At 62.1% G+C, this 19,111-nt stretch overlaps 1 protein-coding gene across 5 annotated transcripts in view; it reads left to right on the plus strand.

Moving 5' to 3' along the window:
• LOC145546861 (uncharacterized) overlaps positions 1-19,111 on the plus strand; it is a 63,282-nt gene that overhangs the window by 36,074 nt on the left and 8,097 nt on the right. For 4 of the 5 annotated variants that reach the window (XM_081594954.1, XM_081594953.1, XM_081594955.1 and 1 more), the window contains exons 2-4: positions 10,031-10,216; positions 15,125-15,244; positions 16,534-16,605. In XM_081594954.1, coding sequence (XP_081451080.1) covers positions 10,065-10,216; positions 15,125-15,244; positions 16,534-16,605 — 344 coding nt within the window. In that variant the 5' untranslated portion in view covers positions 10,031-10,064. Of the gene's footprint in view, positions 1-10,030; positions 10,217-12,163; positions 12,500-15,124; positions 15,245-16,533; positions 16,606-19,111 lie in introns of all 5 variants that reach the window. The other variant, XM_081594951.1, reaches the window with a different exon arrangement.

Genomic DNA, 19,111 nt, shown 5'->3' on the forward strand with positions numbered 1-19,111 from the left:
CCACGATAATTTGCAAATGATGATAACTGTTTATTTTGTGAATTTGCTCGCATTATGATGTAATCGATGCTGAGGGCTCTTTTTTTCTAGCTCCTCCTTATCTTTAAATGTTCGCCTCTGCGTGTCTGAATTCTGGATTCAGGCTCTGCAGCCTCGGAGGCTCTTCCTGGCCGAGAGCAGCTCGCCCTAGTGCGTGCCGCGCTTGGTGAGATCCGGGTGCTCCCTCTCCCGAGTCCCGAATGCTCCCGACGCTGTTCCGTTCGTCAGCAGAAGCACTTTGTTGTGGCTTGTTTGTTTGAAAGAACGTACCTGTTGGCGGAGATGTGGGGGAATAATAGGAAAAGTGAGATGTTGATGAAATTTACCAGAGTGGGTTGTGAGCTGCTTTCTGCAGCAGCTGTGCTCTCGGGTTTTTTTTTTAACCACTTTCTCCTTTCCGATGTTAGTCTTTGCAGAGGACATCAGAACTGGGTTTATTTTCAGCCGCCATGAATGTGGCGCTGGTCTGGGGCTCTCAAAGATGAGGCGCAACGAGACACCCCAATGCTGGGGTCAGAGCCTCAGAGGGATGGCATCAGAGCATGGACGGTGGTGGTGGGCATGGTCGCCATGACAGTGCTCCACCGTGTCTGCACGCCAGGCTTCTTCCCGTTTGGAAGAGGAGGGTGGAGGAGGGCATGAGCTCCAGAACTCATGGCCGGGGTTCAAGCTGAGTCCTTTTTATTTGCTGGCTGTGCTGATCAAGGTCAAGGGTGAGTTATTTCCCCTCTTTGTGGCCTCAGTTTCCTCATCTGTAAAATGGGGCCAGTGAGTGTCCCTGCCTCACAATAATACAGATACAGCACTTGGCTCAACACTTTTCACAGAGAGCACCCTATACATTCTGTTCCTCCTTGGTTTGTTTCTGAGTCTCAGAAGTGCCTGCATGGCGGGGTCGCCAGTGCCATTTCTGCAGGGGATGAGCCTTAGAGGTTCAGCCGGATGATGCGGGTTGGGATGGAGGTGAACACAGGCCTGCGGGCCTCCAAAGCCTGCATGCCTTCTGCGTTAAGTGATGGTGTGGACATACGTGTCTACGTGGTGGCCCGCTGTGGCTCTCGTCATCCCTTGGCCTGTGTGTGCGCGCCTCGGTGGTACTGTAACGTGTGTGCATACACACGGGGGTCCAGGTCCCTGGGCCGCTCCGGAAGATGCCTGGCTGGGCGTTCCACTGCCCACTGGGTGGGCTGTTCTCCCGGTGCTGGGTGGACAGGCCCCGGGTGCCAGGCGCTAGGGAGGGAAGGAAGGCTCGTGGCCCGGCTGGCCGCGCTCTGGGCCCTGGGCAGGCACCCACAGTCTCCTCAGAGCGGCAGGCCATTTGGGACGCCAGCCATTTGCAGACCCGGAGGACTGGTATCGGGCCTCCAGCCCAGGAGAGGAAATGGCGGCGAGGCAGGTCCAGGACAGGACCCGGGAAGGCATCCGAGGGCCGGAGCGGCCGGGTGGCCCAGGGGGTGCGCGTCCTCCAGCAGGCGCCCTCCTCTGAGAAGCAGGTGGCAGGGCCGGCCCTCCGTGCAGGTTTGCGTGTGTGTGCGTGTGCGTGCATGTGTTCCCGTGTACGCACGCACCTGTGTGCCAGGCTCGGGGCCCTGAGTGCACATCCGGGAGCCCAGGTGAACCGTTTCCCCACCAGGAGCACAGGGGATACTGGGGGGCAGGATCTGGTGAGATGGTGTGAACCCCCAGCCCGCCTTCAAGCAGACCAAGCCTCCATAAGAACGGTTCTCGCTGCCAGGCCTTGGCTCTCTCATCTGTGAAGTGGGGTGATAGCGTCGGCCTGGGGGAGCTGTCAGAGGCAGCACGTGGGGGTCTTGCCTGGAGCCAGAGGCCGGCCCGCTTCACCCCGGGCTGCGGCCTCGCCGGACGAGCGTGGGGCCTGGCCTCTCGGGGGGCCGCCTGCCCCTCTCAGCCTCAGTTTCCCCACCCGGAGGCAGAGGGTGAGTCCTACCCACAGGCTCCTTGTGGGGGCAGGCCACGTCACCTGCCATGGACGGGAGCAGGTTTTGGGGAGTCCCTGGAAGAGGCTTGCCTCTGGTCCCTGTGACTCTCCGGGGGCTTGAAGGGAGCTGGGAGTGGGGGGGACTCCGGGGGTCCGGCTGCTGCAGCGCGCACAGGAACCTCTGGCCCAGTTTCCTGGGCGCTGGCCCTGCCCGGGGATTCCTGCGGTGGGTGTGCCCGCGCTTCCGGCTGCCGTGGGTGGAGGGATCCCAGAGGCGGGTGGCCAGTTCCCGCCGCTCCCACCCGCCCGAGCCTCCCGGGTGTGCTGCTTCCTTGAACTGGAAGGGACGAGGGGTCCCACTTGGGCCCACCGTGGTGGTCCAGGCCAGCAGCACCCCGACGTGGCGCTGGAGGCCTCCAGCGGCTGTGGAGGGTGCTCGGCGGTATGAACAGGGTGCCCTCAGCCGGTGCTATTGTCGCTGTGAACACGCAGTGGTAAGTCGTCCCGCACCAGCACTTTCCAAACTCTTGGCCCCGATGGGTGGACGGGTGCGTGGGCCTCGAGGGTCTCTGCTTCGGTCCTGGTATTCCTGCTCAGCCTGTGACCAGTGCCCAGGGGAGGCCCAGCAAAGCAGCCTCTGGGCAGTGGCTCCCGGGCCCGGCAGTCTGGCAGGCCACCGTGGCCCACCGCCTCGGCCGTGCCATGAAGGTCAGGCGTGTCCAGCAGTCGGTGTCCAGCTGCCAGGGAGGGTGAGCGAGGCAGCCTGGGGCAGGACCTGTGGGTGGGGGGACTCGAGTGGCAGAAATCCTCTGCCTTGAGGGTCGGGGTCCACACTTGTCTCCCCGACATGGGAGGCCAGTGCATGTCTGAGTTTGCAAATAAGAGTGAGCTCCCTAGGGTTGGCGGGAGCTGACCTTCATGGACCTACTAAGCGCCAGGCCCAAGGTCGAGTCCTTGTTTCTTTTTTTTTTTAATTTTCAGTGTTTTTTGGCCGCTCTGCCCAGCTTGCAGGATCTTAGTTCCCCAACCAGGTATTGAACCCATGTCCCCCGCCGTGGGGTCCAGAGTCCTAACCACTGGACCACCAGGGAACTGCCTAGGGCTGAGTACTTTAATCCACTTTTAAACATCTATTTTTAAATTTAATCTGTTCGATTTCATCTTGTTTCAACATCTAATCTGAGCCAGCAGGAGCTAGTGCTGTTTTGGTGCCAGGATAGGGCACAAACAGGATGCCCGCCTCCCTGCCCGCATGGAAGGTGGGTGTTAACGGTTCTCTATCTGAGAAAACTCGAGGCTCACAGAGGCCAAGGAACATGCCCAGAGTCACACAGCTAGCAGGCGACAGAGCCTGCCCTCAAACCCAGGTCCCTGACTGCAGGACCCAGCGTCTCCCCTGGCCGGCCGGGGACAGCCGGGCACAGGGTCCCTCTCAGGGGTGCCGACCTCGGGGGGCTCTCCCCGGATGCCAGTCACCAGGAGGTCCTGTCCTCTGGCCTGCCCCAAGGGAGAGTCAGGGTTTGCCTCCGTTTTTCCCTTCCTGGGGACCATACAGCGGTGGCGGTTCTGGGAGCCCTGGGCCTGTTTCTACCTGAGCTGCCGTTTCTCTAAGAGCTCAGGCCTGCTGGTTGGACTGACGCCGCCTCTGAGCGCCCTGCTGGCTGAGGCTCCGGCCTTTGTGTTGTTTGCTGGCCCGGCGTGGACGACGCGCAGCGTGTCAGCGAGGGGTGGGGGGAAGGGGGCCGTGGTCACCCTTCGTCTCCGTGTTCCCCCGGCCCAGAGCGGGAAAGAGTGAGGCTGTAGGCCGAGGTGATCGAGAATTTAACACTTGGACAACCGCAAGTCCAACCTTTGGGAGATGCTGTAAAACCCCCAAACAGGCAAGACCGTTTTGCAGGCTCCAACGTTCTCAAGATGGTCCTTTCTGCTCTGTGCCAAACCCAGACCCTTCCAGCATACCGGGAGCCTGCAGTGTAGACCAGGAGCCCGGAGTTTTTCTCCGTGGGGCTTGTTGCAGGCACCACTGGATGTCTGAGGGACCCTGAGTCTCTCCCGTGGAGACACACCCACCTGATCTTAGGGTTCGCAGATCGGTCAGTAGCAGGGTGTCACTGACACAGCTGAGGCCTGCCCCACGGCTTGCCTGGGGTCCCAGTGTGAAGGGCTCTTGCAGGTGAGGGCAGGTCAGGGGTCTGGGGGAGCGCCGAGTTGGGGGGGGTGAGCTCATGGAAACCATCTCTGCAAGCGAACGGGGGCCTGTCCAGTGTCAAGAGACCCTGCTACTCAGTCCCCATCCGAGTGGCCGCCTCCCTACTGCTCTGCCAGTGACCCCGCGGCTTCCTTGTGTCCCGGGGCGCCTCAGCACCCACTTGATTCTCCAGGGCACCTCGCAGAGCGGTCAGGGGGCCAGCTAGGGGCGCAGGAAGGGGACCGGCGGCACTGTCCAGGGACCACGTGGGGCAGACCTTGGGGAGCACCCGCTCACTGCCTGGAGGGCTAGAGCCACGACTCGGGGGTCTGTCCCCAGCTCCTGTGTCTGCTGTGTCTCAGCAAACACGGGCGCCCTCCACGAGGCCCAGGCGGAGATGGTGCAGGGGGAGCTGGGCCCAGCCGGGTGGGGAGCAGAAACTTAGGCTGGAGTAGCCAGTGCGAGCGCCCCGGGGTGGGGGGAATCTGGGTGGCCTCCTGGAGGTGGCAGACCGCGGCCCCGGGCTTGTGCGCAAGTCCGCCCTAGGCCTGCCACGTCCCAGGGCCCTGCCGCCCGGCACCGCCCCTCCCGCCGCCCCACGCCAGCCCTGCACAGGCCACATCTGCTGCTGCGAGCCTGCCAGGACTCCACCTCCCGGCTCCGTCCCCATGGAAACCACGGGGAGGGGGTCCTGCTGCCTTTGGCCCTCGGACTGGTTTCCATTAGAGCCAGCCTGCTTTCCTTGAGACTTGCCTCTGAAGGTCGGAGCTCCCCCTCACCCCGACAGGGGCTTCTTCCCACATTTACCGAGTGCTGGCCTCTCCTGTGCCAGGAGACCTGGCGGTCTGGGCCTGCCCATCCTGGCGGGCATCCCTCTGCGGCGTGAGTGCCCGGAGCCCTGCCCAGGGCTGCGGCGGCTCTCGTCCTAACAGGCTCAGACCCCGCCTCCTCTCCCACGGGACCAGCAGCTGCCTGGGCTCAGACGCTGGACCTGAGTCAGGGACCCTGGGGTCCCGTCCCCGCTGTGCCAGGAAATCCCTGGGGGACCTCGAAGGGGCCCCTTCCCCTCTCTGGGCCTCAGTTTGCCCCTCTGTGAAATGACAGGGTTGAACTCTTCCTCCAGTTCCTTGCGATGCCAAAAAGGAAAGAGAAAGAATGAGAAGATGAAGCTGCAGCAAGGCCAGCGTTTCTGGAGTCTGTTCTGGGATTTTTGTTTGTTTTCAAAGAGGGATTTTTTTTTCTTTTTTTTTTTTAAAAAAAGGAAGGAGCCATGGAATTTGACCGGAGATCAAATATGAGAGGCCAAGAGCCAGCCGGAGCCCACGGACCCATGGCAGGGAGGCCCAGCTGGGCTGCAGGCGGCCAGGGGCCTGTGCAGCTGTGCCCGCTAGGCTCCTCCTGGCATCTGCCGGGTGCCCAGTGGCCTGACTGTGAATGCAGTGAGCAGAGGCATGCACCGTGCCCCCGATGGAATCCAGAGGGCTCTGGAAAACTACCCGAGAGGTTTCTGGAGGTCAGAAATGTGGGCAGAAAATGAGATCCAGCTTTGTAAAGAAACCCAGCCGGCTCTTCCTCCAGGGAGCCCGTTGAGGGGCCCGGGGGAGCGGTGGTGCTCGGGTACCTGTGAAGAGCTCGCCCAGGGCTGCTCCGTGGCTGCTGCCCCAGACCCTGCCTGATGCCCTGGTGGAGGCCCTGGCTTCCGCACCTCCGCCTTTCACAGGAGACGATGGGTGATATCTTGGCGACATTTCTGCCCACCCTGCCCAGTGGGTGCTTTGGCTCCTCCCATGAGAACCCTCAGTGCCCACGTGCTTCTTGTGACATGTCACAGGTACCTCAGGGGCTGGCCCCTGCTTGGTCCCTCTCACTGCTCTACGGGGGACACTCTTCAGCTTATAACAGTGAGCAGAGCCTTGGGGGTGGCAGGGAGCAGTTTCCAGGCGGTTTGGGCAGACTGCTTTGCCCCCTCGGCCTCTGTGTCCTCATCTGTAAAACGGACAGATTTTCAATAGGTATCCCATATTTTTTCCTACATTTGCTTCTTTTTTTTTATTCTCCTTCTCTACTTCTCAAGGATAGTGTTAAAAGAATTAATACACATTTACGTTACTTAGGGGTCGGGCTTCCCTGCTGGTTCAGCGGTAAAGAATCCGCCTGCAATGCAGAAGACACAAGGTTCGATCCCTGGGTCGGAAAGATCCCCTGGTGGAGGGAATGGCAACCCAAGTATTCTTGCCTGGAGAACCCCATGGACAGAGGAGCCTGGCGGGCTATGGTCGATGGGGTCACAGAGTCAGACATGACTGAGGGACTGAGCACCTGCCGGGTTCGTGTGGAAATTCGGTGAGACTTGGGGTCAAGGCTGGATATGCGCAGAAGATGGCATCAGAACAGCACCCACCCCACACCCTTGTCAAGAACGAGCAGGCTTGTTACAGGCCCACGGAGGGGCTGACCCTCACCCGGCGCGGCTCCAGGAGCATTGTGGACAGGCCAACCTTTCTCAAGGTCACTTGGAACCCGCTGCTGGAAGGCCCTGGGTGGCCAGCACGTTGGTGTTTCCTCTTCGCCGTCTGAGCGGAGGGACCGTGGAACCCCTGCCCGAGGCTGCCTGGGTTTGCCGACAGATCGTGGCGGCGGGAGAAGCAGCCCGTGGGCCCCAGGGACACAGTCACTGCAGCTTGAAGGGTAGGGGGTAGCATTTTTGGTTTTCTGTCCAGGGTGGGAATGGAACTTTAGTTTGAGCAAAGATGGCACCCTGGTGGCCCCTGCCTCTTGGCACCCAAGCCCGCCCTCACCAGTAAAGTAGGCCGAGGGCGTGAGCTTGGAGGAACAGCCTGCTGCGCGGGCTAACGTTGATTTAGACACACAGGGAGCCGGGGATGATGGAGGAAATGAAGGAAATTTCCCCAGGGAAGTGGGAGGAAAAGAAAGAGGAGCCTAAGTGCCCAGATAATTATAAAGCCTGGTGTGGTGATTCACGGCGGGCGGCAGGCTCTCCTGGCTGTCCGCACGGCCGCCTCCCGTCTCAGCCCCCCGAGCCTGGAAACCCCCAGACGCTGCCCAGCACCCGTGCTCAGAGCCCCTCTGTGTGCTGGGCCCTGACGTCGGTTATAGGGGTGACCTCACGGAACCCCGATGTGCCACCAGCCAGAGAACTGAGGTCTGGAGGCTGAGCCCTCACTGCAGAGCTAAATGGTGGCACGCGAGCCAGACCAGCCAGTGCCCTAGACCTCAGGGCCGACCCTCTGCCCAGAGCTGTGTTGGGGGCCTGGGAGGTGGCGCATCAGAAAGGTGACTGGTCGGAGTGGGGGAGGCCCACGGGAGGGGGACGGCCAAGACCACAGAGTAGGGCAGAAGTAAGAAGGTGCGTTCCCTGGCGTGGATCTGGGGCTGCTCTATAGCTAGACGACAGATGCCGGGCTGCCTGGACGGGGCGCCGTGTTGGACCCGACCTTGGGTGGCTTCCATGGGGACTTTCCTCTGTGGTGACCACACCCATCTCCCCTCCCTCCTAAAATTCCTGGGGGATGTCCCCGCAGCTGCTGCCCTGCCCTGTCATCCTCGACTCCCCTTCCCACAACACCCGGACTGCCCTTCCAGCTCTGCTGGTGTCCAGCTTTTCCGGGACACCCTCCTCCCTCTGGCCAGACGGCATCCATTGTCTTGCCCACCCAGGAGCAGGCCATCGCAGCGCGATGCCTCTGCCCCAGTGCCCATCCTGCAGGCTTGCCTCCAGCTCCTGGCTGCAGTCCAGTGTCCCGTTCATGGGACTCGAGAGGCCCCCAGCAACCTGTCCTGCCCCCACCACGATGCCATCCCCCACCTCTCCAGACTGCGGTGCAGAATCGCCTCCTCCTGGAAGCCCTCCCTGCTCTCCACACGCCCACTGCCCACAGACGCCTTGCCCCGGGAGACTGGGCGCTTCAGGAAGGACGGGCTAAAATCACCAGCCTGGCACAGGGCAGGCTCTTGGGGAACGTTTCATGAATGAACGAAATAGAATCCGGAGACTAAAACGGAAGACGAGAAGGCCGAGCGCCGACTCCCCAGGCTCTGCACCGGGCATGAGCCACCAGCTCGCCGCGGCGGCCAGGACTCCAGGCTCCTAGAGAAACAAGGAGAGAGAGCTTATTTCCTTTTCCGCCTCCACCAGACACATTCCCTTTTAGGACGAATCCGGGACCTGCAGAGCCACACCTCATCACAAACGACGCAGTGGCGCCCGAGGGACGGCCCCAGAGCGTGGACAGCAGGGGATGCCAGGCTGCAGGAGGACCACGCTGCTTCCCGGGGTCCCGGCCGGGAAGACTGGCGAGTCCGGCTGCCCACGGGCACCGTGCGACCCGTTCCTCACCCATCCCTGGGCATGAGAGGCGGGATCCGTCAGTCCGTCGGGTGTCATGGGTGGGGGAGTCTCCGCACATTCTGATTAAGTGAGATATTTCTGACTCACAGATCTCCTACCCGCTCCCGCCCCCACATTGTCGCAGCTCCCAGGGGTCCCCTCCGGGGGATGATGACAAGGTGCAGGGACCTTCTGGCCTCCTCTCTCCCTGCGGTGGCTGGTTCCTGCCAGGTCAGCCCTGGGCTTGCTGCCCCTCGGGGGTCACGCCACAGCCCGTCGTACCACTGTTCACCTCCACGGGTCGTGGTGAACACGGGTGTCAGCGCCCAGCACCCTTCTGGGGCATCTTTGTCCGGCTGTGGAGGGTCTGGGGCAGCTTCCACTCAGGCCATTTAAAGATGTGCCTTGGGGGCACTTCCCTGGTGCTCCCGTGCAGGAGGTGTGGGATTGACTCCTGGTCAGGGAACTAGATCCCCATGTGCTACACAGCTCAGCCAAATAAATACTTTACAAAATAAAATACATTTTAAAAAAGGAAATAAAAAATAAAAGCGCGCCTTGGAGAGATCACTGACCAGCAGGCAGGGGCCTCAGCAGCATCCCGGCTCTGTCGTCAGCCTGCTGCGAGGTCGTGGGCGGGTCCCTCCCACGCGGTGAGCCTGTTTCTACCCCGGCTGCACCATCATTTTGACCTGCACCTGTGACATCGGGTGGGTCTCTGGAAGGTTCTGAGGGGCAGATTTGGGGTAGCGACCTCAGACGTGTGAGTGCGCCCCTGGGCTTTGAGCTGGGACCCCATGTCTAGGGGTCTCCCCGTGGGAGCCAGGGAAGGTTTATGCATAAAGATAAGAGGTATTCATCCTCACATCTCTTGCAGAGGTGAGAAACGGGCCCAGCCATCCTGGGCTTGGCTGTGTGGGTTGAGCAGTCGTGACGAGGTCACGGGTGGCAGGTTCTGTGGCCTGTCAGGGGGACACTCCAGGGCTTATGGCCACATGCAAGTGCCTCCAGAATGGCTGCAGGTCCTCGGGGGAGGGCGGAGGCCTGCGTGTGCTGGGTTCACGGAGGATGCAAAATGTTTGCTGCTGCTTTCTCTGTTCTCCAAAATCATGTTTCATGAGCATCTATTCCTTTTGTAACTGAAAAAACAATTATTTTAAATTACAAAATTAGCCACCAGGCCAGAGTGAACCTGACCCGCCCAAATTCTCCCTGTGTGTTCTCCCCCAAAGAGAAACGTTCCCCGGGGCACCGGTGGTCACGGCGGGGGCAGCACCGTCGTCCTGGCGCCTTCTGTCCATTTAAAAGGAGCGGAGGCGACTTGCCGGGAGGGGGTGCTCTGACATGGGGTGCCCCTCCCTGCCAAGGTGGCGGGGCCGTGGCTCCAAACAGAGCCCGTCCTGACGTCTGGACGCGTGTTCATTGTGTGCTGAGTCTGAAGCCTGGAAGGGATCTGTAGGACGTGCAGGACTGTGTTTTGCTGTCTCGCTAGAACCGGGCTCTTCTGCTGTTCCAGGTACCGTCCTCGACTGCAGTAAACCCCACCTAAGATGCGAGCCTGGCAGAGGCCGGCTTTTCCCCGGACCAACTTGGTGACTAGCCTGGTGTCGCCGGCAGCCTTCGGTGCGGACCCACTGTGTGTGCCTGCCAAGCTCTCTGGAATTCCACATTCATTTGTTTGCTCAGATGTCAGCTTCAGCCGGTAGGTATAAATGGCTGCTTCTGAAGATAGAGAAAGGAGGCCTCGAGAGGCCAGGTTTCACAGCCCAGAAGGTACTCTGTGGCCCTGATTGACTCTGGAGCCTTGGCTTCTCCCCCAGGCTGGCACCTCTGCCCCCAGATGCTGTGTTTTAGAAGCTTGCGCTCACGGGGACCCTGGCCACAGTGGGGCGGCACAGTGCGGCACACACCCCTGGTCTGTGCATCTAGGAGCCCCCCTGGGAGGGGGGCGGTGCTGGAGGACGTGGCCTGCAGGCTTGCCTGCCAACCTCTGACCCCTCCCGACCTATCTCAGGCCCCTCCAAGGGCTTGAGTCCTGGCGCAGCACCACCCAGGTGCCCACGGTTCGTTAGCATTTGGCGTTTCCAGGAAGGATGTTTCTCCCACATGTGACCTCTGAGAGGGGCCAGGTCGGATGCTGAAGGCTCGTGTGCACAAGCCAGGGCTGAGCCCTCGGGGGGTGCTGTGTGCCATGGGTCTGGGCCCTGCAGTTTGGCCGACAGGGGAGTCCCTGCTGGTGGCTCAGAGCCTCCCGCCCTGGGGCTGGCCCACAGCTGTGTCCACTCAGGCCCAGGCCTGAGCCCTGGCGGGTCAGCCAGCTGTCAGACGAGAGGCTGCGGGCACCAGAGTGGCCGTCTGTGGCCTGGAAATCACATGGAGGGGTCATAGGGCAGTGGGCGCCGCCGTCCGCTGAGCCCCACGGTGGGCTGGCACACGGTGTGCACAGCCTCTAGTCTCCCAGGTAAATCCTAGGAGGGGGGCTCCACATCGCTGCCCCTTTGTCCCAGACGAGGAGGTGGAGGCCCGGGGAGGTGAAGGGGCCTGTCCAGGGTGACAAGGACAGAGCTGAGATGGAACCCGTGGCCCCTGGCCCCCTGTGGATGGACGCAGGAGTGTGCCAGTATCCAGGGATGGGAGGGGGGGCTGGGGTGAGCCTCCCGCTGGGCCTGGTGCTGGTGCCAGCAGGCTCCGCTGGCCTCTATGGGCCAGGAGCTTCCAGAGGACCTACCCCCCCAGGGCAACCCCTCCGTGGGGTAGGAGCGCCGCAGGCCCTTGTGGGATTCCGGGGCTGAAGAGGGCAGCCTAACTGTGAGCCTGCCTTGGGTTTGGGACTTTTCCTCTTGTCGTCCATGATGTCACAGCCCTACAGGGGGACACGCTGTCCCATATCGTGGGGGAGGAAGCTAGGCCAAAGAGAGCAGTCCTGTGCCTGGAGTCACACAGTGTGAGGAGGCAGTGGGTCTGCCTGACTCTCCTGCATTCCCGGTCCCCGCACAAAATACGGGCTTGTGTCCCCAGGGGACCTCAGCTTGGGGTTCACTCGTGACTCTGAGACAGGCTGGGGCCCTTGGCCACCCTTCTAGCTCAGCATGTGGGCTGGCTCATCGGGAGAGGCTCAGGCCCTCCTCAAGGGCACGCTGCACTCCCAGGACAGCTTTAAAGGCTCCTAGGGCAGGTGACATGCCGGGCGTGTAACCTGGGAACACGGGCCCGGGACCAGCAGAGGGTGAAGACTGCAGCCCGAGGGAGGTGGCATTGCCCGGCACCTCTGTGTGCAGAGTGCTGGACCGGGGAGTCTGGTGGTCAGGCAGCCTGGTGGTTCCGTGGGCAATGCTGGGCAGGTGGGCGAAAGGATTCAGGGGTGCTGAGTGTCCAGAGGGAGGGCCTCCTGTAAACACTGCTGTGAGGGCGGAAGGGGCGCCCTGGCCCCAGGACGATCCGGCGGGTGGCTGTCCCTGTGAGGTTTCTGGCCATGGCTGCGTGCGGCTCCTGTGACGCTCAGCCAGGGCCCCCGAGCCATCCCCAGCCCTGCAGTGGGAGCTCACTCACCCGCCAGTGGAAACTCCAGCCCCAGGTGTGCTGAGCGGGTGTGGGGTGGCCAGCATCCACCTCTGGCTGGTTCTCCTCCGCTGAAGGCGGCCTTGTGCAGTTTCAGTTCCCGGCTCCTGTGCCCTGGAAATCCAACTTCTGATGCCAGCGTCCACAGAGGAATACTGACCTGGGCTATTTGCAAAAAGGGGGGGAACCTCAGCTGCTGGGCCCGTGGGCATTCAGTGTGCCGGCCACGGTGGTGCCCTCTGGGTGCCAGCCGGGTCGCAGTCGCTGTCCAGAGAGAAGACTGGGTTCGTTGCTGTCAGCGCCCCCAAGCTGGTGGAAGGTCCTCGACCTGTGGTCTCTCCCATAAGGGCCCAGAGCTGCTGCCCCGTCGCACTGGGGAGGGCGTTGGAGCCCCCCAGCCCAGGAGCTGCACAGGAGAGGCCGTCAGGTGGGTTTCCTCACCAGGCAGTGGGAGTACATTCAGCCCATCCTGCTTGGGGCAGGCGGGGAGGACCGTCCCTTCTGGAGGTGGGGGTAGGTGCTCCCCCCCATAAACAGGACGGGGGGACCCTGCCGGTCCAGTGGCTCAGACTCCGTGCTCCAGTGCGGGGGTCCGGGGTTTGATCCCTGGTCAGGGAACCAGATCCCGCACGGCTGCAACTAAAGACCCCGTGTGCTACAGTGAAGATGGCAGATCCCGCATGCCACAACCCGGCCCAGCCAAACACGTATTTAAGCCGATGGGACAGTGCTGGGCTGGAGGCCGGCAGCCCGTGCAGGCGGCAGCAGCCAGGCCTGGGCTGACCGCCCGGCCCCCCATTTCTCTCGGAATCCGCTCAGGGCTCCGGGGCACAGACCTCGTCGCCCCATCTGACAGTCGGGAAGACTGAGGCCATGAGAGGCCTGGGCAGTGAGCGAGCGGGAGGCAGGACGAGAACCAGCACCGCGGGACGCGGGGTCCTGCGCCCATGCCACATGTAGGTCACGGGCGGTGGGCTCCCAGGGTTCCAGAGAGGGCATGACCTCGGCACAGCCTCTGAGGCGTCATAAGGCCCGAGCACATCCCGGGGAAGCCACCACCAGGTCCCCTGTGGACCCTGAGGGCCTTACACGTCCCACGCGTGTCCTGCGAAAGTCAGTCACAGGCACTGCTGCAGAGGAGGGCGCTGAGCTACCCCGTGCCCCGTGCCCACAGCTCTCACCTGTCCACAGGGAGCATGGCCCCGGCCCTCAGATGACAAGGGCGCCCTCCTGAGAGGACCGGGCCTGTGGGGGCCGCACATCTGTGCCTGGGTGTGGGGAGGCCCCGGCGTGCTCCTGGAGGCTGGGCGCCCGGACCCGCCGTCGCCCCGGCCACAGCCTCCCACTGGGCCCCGGTCAGAGACCCCAGAAAGGAAAAGCCTGGGTGTCTGCCCGCTGGCCTGGCCCGAAGCTCAAGGCCCAGCAGAACGCCCAGTCGTGGCGGGCTGGACCTCCGTTTGGGTTTGCCTTTTCGTTCTCACAGAGGATGAGCTGCCCCTGCTCTGGGAGCGCCATGTGCCTCCTGCCCGAGCCCAGGCCGGGCGGGAGCAGAGGGCCGGGCCTGGGCTGCTGTCGGCTGAGGGCCGGCTTCTGGGCCTCTGCTTAGCCTTCAGGGCCTTAGTGTGCCTGGACCAAGGTGCCTGGACACACCCTAGGTGTGTCGTCCTAGGGTGTCCCCGTACTGGCTCCTTCGGGAAAGACACAAAGTCACACCTGCACCTTCTATTCCCAGGTAGCAGGCATGGTTCTGAGGGTGGTGGTGTTCAGTCGCTAAGTCTCTCTGCGACCCCACGGACTGCAGCACACGAGGCCTCCCTGTCCTTCACCACCTCCCGGAGTTTACTCAAACTCATGTCCATTGATTTGGTGATGCCGTCCAATCATCTCATCCTCTGTCGTCCCCTTCTCCTCCTGCCCTCAATCTTCCCAGCATCAGGGTCTTTTCCAATGAACCAGCTCTTCACATCAGGTGGCCAAAGTATTAGAGCTTCAGCTTTAGCGTGAGTCCTTCCAATGAATAGTCAGAGTTGACTTCCTTTAGGATTGACTGGTTTGATCTCCTTGCAGTCCCAGGGACTCTCAAGAGTCTTCTCCAGCACCACAGTTTGAAAGCATCAATTCTTCAATGCTCAGCTTTCTTGATGGCCCAAATATCACATCCATATGTGACTACCGGAAAGACCATAGCTTTCACTATACAGACCTTTGTCGGCAGAGTGATGATTCTGCTTCTTAACATGCTGTCTAGCTTTGTCATAGTTTGTCTTCCAAGGAGCAAGTGTCTTTTAATTTCATGGCTGCGGTCACCATCTGCAGTGATTTTGGAGCTCGAGAAAATAAATTCTGTGGGGGCATTTCCAGGTCTCCTGGGTGCTGGGCACCATGCTAGGTGTGAGGATCACACAGCTGCTCAGAGGTGGTCTCTACCCGGCTCAGGAGCTGGAGCCTAAGGGGGGACAGGTAGCAAGAGCATCTGTGAGCTGATTTCAAGGGACCCCAGCCTATTGCTAGAGCTGACCCTATTGCTCCTGACCCAGGAGGACCCCGGAGGAGGTGACCTAAAGGATGGGTAGGAATTAGGCCTCTGGTGGCAGGAGAACTGGCCCCAGGTGCCAGTTGGTGGGTGCCAAGGCAGGGCCAGAGTGAAGAGGGTGGGGCTCCATGACGTGGCAAGCTTGCTCTGCCGGGAGCAGGCGCCTTGAGTCTCGCCAGCCCCCTTGCTCTGCAGACTCTGGAGGATGTGCGTGGCCGGGCAGCGAGGGAGCTGGTGGGTGGGTTTGTTTTTGTGCGCGAGTCCAGCACCAGGGACAACAATGGGGTGGTCAGACTGTCGAAAAAGGTTTTTCTTTGTGGTCCTCTGCCTCTAAGGTCCCCGATCTCTGGGTACGGAGATGCTCGGCACTGTGTGGAGGGCTGGGCAGTCTGCAGGTGCGGTATCAGACAGGATGGGGTAGATGAGGGCAGGGGGAGAGGCCAGCTGAGCCCCTCTGTGCTGGGGCTGCGAGTCACCAGACCTGTGGGGCTGACTCCTCGCTCGCTTTGTTTCTTGTAGAACATGGCTGGTCCAAGAGCACCTCCAGGAAACTGGACGCCTGTTGTGGCCTTCGGAAGATGCTCCAGGACCGTGTGGCCGGTCTTTGCCCCGTGTCTGGCCGGCAGGACAGCCCAGGAGGTGAGCGGCCTGACCGGGAGGGGAACATGGACTGGTATCGGGTGACCCCAGCACCAGCCCTTCCTTGCAGGCCCCAACCTGCAGCCAGCTGGGCCCACCCTGCCCAGACTTCCCAGGGGTGCCCGCCTCACCACCAGGAGCTGGGGAGTAGAGCGGCTGATTGCTCTCTGCTGTGGTCCTGCCAAGCCCCGCACCTGCCCTGTGGCACAACTGTGGCACTGGCCAGAGTCCTCAAAGCAGACAGAATCAGGGAGGCTGCATGCCCCCTCTCCCGCCGGGGTTGCTGGTGCAGAGATCCCCTGAGACCACCCTGTGCTGTCAGTGCCTCAGCCCCCAGACCCCTCCCACAAACTCTCCAGCCCGACAGGCTTCTCTGGAGCCCAGAGTCTCGGTTGACCCTTCTGTGAGACTTGGGCAGGAATACCTCCTAGCAGAGTTTGGGAGTGCAGAGTGAACCCCAGAGCACCCGCGGCTTCAGCAAGGAGCCTGGGGGTGGAACCCAGTCTTTGCAGGGGTTTATGATCCCCTGAAGGGCTTCCCAGGTGGCTCAGATGGTAAAGAATCTGCCTGCAATGCAGGAGACCCAGGCTCGATCCCTGAGTCAGGAATATCCCCTGGAGGAGGGCATGGCAACCCACTCTAGGATTCTTGCCTGAAGAATTCCATGGACAGAGTGGCCTTGCGGTCCATGGGGTCACAAACAGTTGGACATGACTGAGCGACTAACACTCACTTCTTCATGATCCACTGAAAGAACTTCCCAACCGGGCGCCCTCCTGGCCTCGTCTCCCTTTGCTGGAGCGAGAGGAAGGCCTGAGGCAAGGCAGAGCCGCTGCCCCGTGCAGAATGGGGACTTGGCAGTAGCCTCAGCTCCAGGTGGCTCGGGGCTTTGTTGGCAGCACCTCTGAGGCAGCCAGGAGCGATTCGGTGGCCCAGGAACCCAGGCCTGCTGTGGTAGCTGACCACGGGGCTTCGGGTCAGTTTCACAAGCTTGGGAAGGGCGTGGAGCGGCCCTCTGAGTAAGGACTCTGCTGGAGATAGCTGAGTGGGGAAGAGGTGACCTGAGGCCTCAGTCTCAGCAGCTTCATGCTGGTTGTGGGTCTGCTTGCACATCACCGGAACAGATGGCCCACCAGGCCCCCTAGGTTCTCCTGGCCCATGGTGCCCCCTGAGAGGATCTGGGTGCTCCTGAGCTGTGCTGGGCCCTGTGGGGTCTCGGGGCCGGGTCTCAGGGAGGGCCGAAGCCAACGCTTTCCCATGACTTAACAGGCATCTCTCTCTCCTCCCAGGCCTCATCCCTCCACCCTGACACCTCGGTCCTCAGTTGACGCCAGGAGCTCGGATGACTGTGCCACCCTCAGGTCAGGCAACGTTCAAATGTTAAAAATCAGAGCTCCCCACCCGCTCTGTCCCGGCGCCACCCTGGGCTGGGTATGTCTGAGAGAACACAGACATGTGTAGCACCTGCACGTGTGTTTTGGGGGGGTGGTGTATGTCACGGGGCTGGAGAGGCGATTCTTGCTCATTTGCTCGGGTTCAGCTGGCGGTGTGCGCCCCTCCGCTCTGCCCTCCCGCCAGCCTCTTTCTGCGGTGGAGGGTCCAGGATAAGTACGGAGTCAGGGGCTTGCCGAGGTCTCCCCCAGGCAGCTCTAGTCGAGACGTGTTTCTGGCTGGCCCAGGCACATAAGGTGGATGAAGCCCCTTTTGCAAGGAGACAGCTGTTGCAGGAGGGCCTGGGCCACGAGCTGGGGACTGGTACCCACCGGGCAGAGCTCAGGGGCTCGGCACGTGACAACGTCCCGGCCTGCCCCTTGGCCCCGTGCCCTGATGGAGCTGTCGTGCTCCGAGGTTGCTGGGCTCCCTGGCCACACCCTGCCCCTCCCAAGAGCCAGCCTGCAGTGCAGACTGTCGGGCCCCCTTGGCTGCTTCCAGCCTCCTAGAGGGTCTTGGGGTCCGTGAGAGTCAGGGCCAGACTGTCATCCTCTCCCTTCCCCCTGCCTGGTGCCACGGCCTGGAACAGGCCTGCCTCCCAGGTCTGCCTGGAGAGGACCCGGGACCCCTCTGCCATCTGGGCCTCGCGTGTTTACAGGTCCAGCCTGCCCACCAGACTTCGCCCCAGGGCTTTTGTGTCTGCATGCAGGGCCCGTGCCAGCCTCCACCCAACAGGGGGAGGGGAGAGGCCCCCACGAGGGACATCAGGGATGAGGGCAAGAGAGACCTGACGGGGTGCACAGAGCAAAGGAGAGAGCAAAGGGGTGGAGGCAGAGAGCAAGCCAGGCCCGGGGAAGGACGACATCAGAGAGAAGGCGACCAGGGACTGCGAGGCTGTCACCAGGGAGACAGAGCCTACGGGCTCCGCTCATGGCTGTCCAGTGCAGGCCCTTTCCTGGGCACTCCCTGTGGAATCCCCCCAACCTCCCAGTGGAGACACGGGCCCCAAGAGCTGTGTCCCTCACCCAGGCTGGGGTAGCAGTGGACCCCTGGGACCAACCCCCAGGCCCTGGCAGACACGCAGGCCATCAGGGCACACGCCCTATATCTGTACCCTGTTGGCTTTTGCCCACCCCACCCCAAGACTCCACAAGGCCCAGCACAGCTCAGGGGCACCCAGATCCTCTCAGGGGGCACCAAGGGCCAGGAGAACCTCGGGGGTCTGTAATACCCCCAGGGCAGGGGTTGCTGTGGGGCCCTTTCTCCAGGCTGTGACCCCAGACACCCAGCAATCTTAGGTCCAGCAGGTACAGCTTCTCAACGTGGCTCTGCCGTGGGGTGCTGGGCCCACCACGCACGCCTGTGTTTCCTGTGAACCCACATCCATGCAAACCCCTAAAGAACCAGTGGGGCGGCCTCTATCCACAGGTCCCCAGGGCGCCAAGGAGAGCAGGGACAATTCCCTTCAGAAAACCGGCCACCAGGGGTACTGACTGGGCCCCACATGGCTCCCGCCTGCCGCCCAGTGTGGGTGGGGCACCAAGGTGGGCCGGGAAAGAGGCCAGGGCACTGTCCAGGGCCAAGACCTGGACACAGACCCTGCCCTGGCTCTGCACCTGCCCGTCTACATCAGAGCATCAGGCCCGGCTGTACCCTCAGGTATGAGAGTAGCGTCTCCCCTGAGTCAGTTGCTCTTCAAGGGCTCCCCTGCTGGCTTCAGCCAGGTCCGTGCACCAGGACCCCTGGACCTGTCTGCAGTCTTTAAATGGAGACTGGTCTCCATCCTGAGCTTTCCCTCTGCAGGAGCAGGGAGGAGTGGCAATGGCCGACTCACGGCTCCCAGAGCAGTGTTGCTGGTCTCTGCCTTACCCCTGGGGTTCTGAACCAGGCACTGGCTGATGGGGTAAGGAAGTGGGGAGGGGGCTCCCAGAAGAGACATGAGTCAGGCAAGCAGGACAGGAGTCTTGAGGGGCCAGAGGAGGCAGGGGCTGCTGTGGGCGGCTCTGCCCAGGTCAGGCAGGGTCTCAGTGCTGCGGGAGGTCGGGAGAGCTGTGGCCGCGCATCCCTGGGGTGAGTCTTCCCGTGTTTCTTGGCAGCTGCCCCTGTGTCACCCACCCCCCCTGCACTGGACAGAAAGGAGGTGCCAGCCTGGATCACGGTGGGGTGGCTGTGCTGGGGTGTCCCTAGAAGGCAGGAGAGTCCCTCAGGCCACTTGGTCCGAGGCTGCCCCGACCTCACGCCAATGAAGACCCGGAGCCCGGGAGGCATCCATCCTGGGGGCCAACCAGACCCCCCCTGCAGGGGCAGTAGGGCCTCTGGCAGCCGGGTGATGGGGAGCTCAGGCAAGAGGAAGGTTCTGGAGAGGGCGCTGCCCGTCCCTCTCCCCGGCCCAGCCCACTAGGCCGGGGCTGCTTCCTGAGTGGACGTCCCCCTCCT

This window comes from Giraffa tippelskirchi, chromosome 4, assembly GCF_054371585.1.
Source record: "Giraffa tippelskirchi isolate mGirTip1 chromosome 4, T2T-mGirTip1v1.2.pri, whole genome shotgun sequence".
NCBI classification, from domain to species: domain Eukaryota; kingdom Metazoa; phylum Chordata; class Mammalia; order Artiodactyla; family Giraffidae; genus Giraffa; species Giraffa tippelskirchi.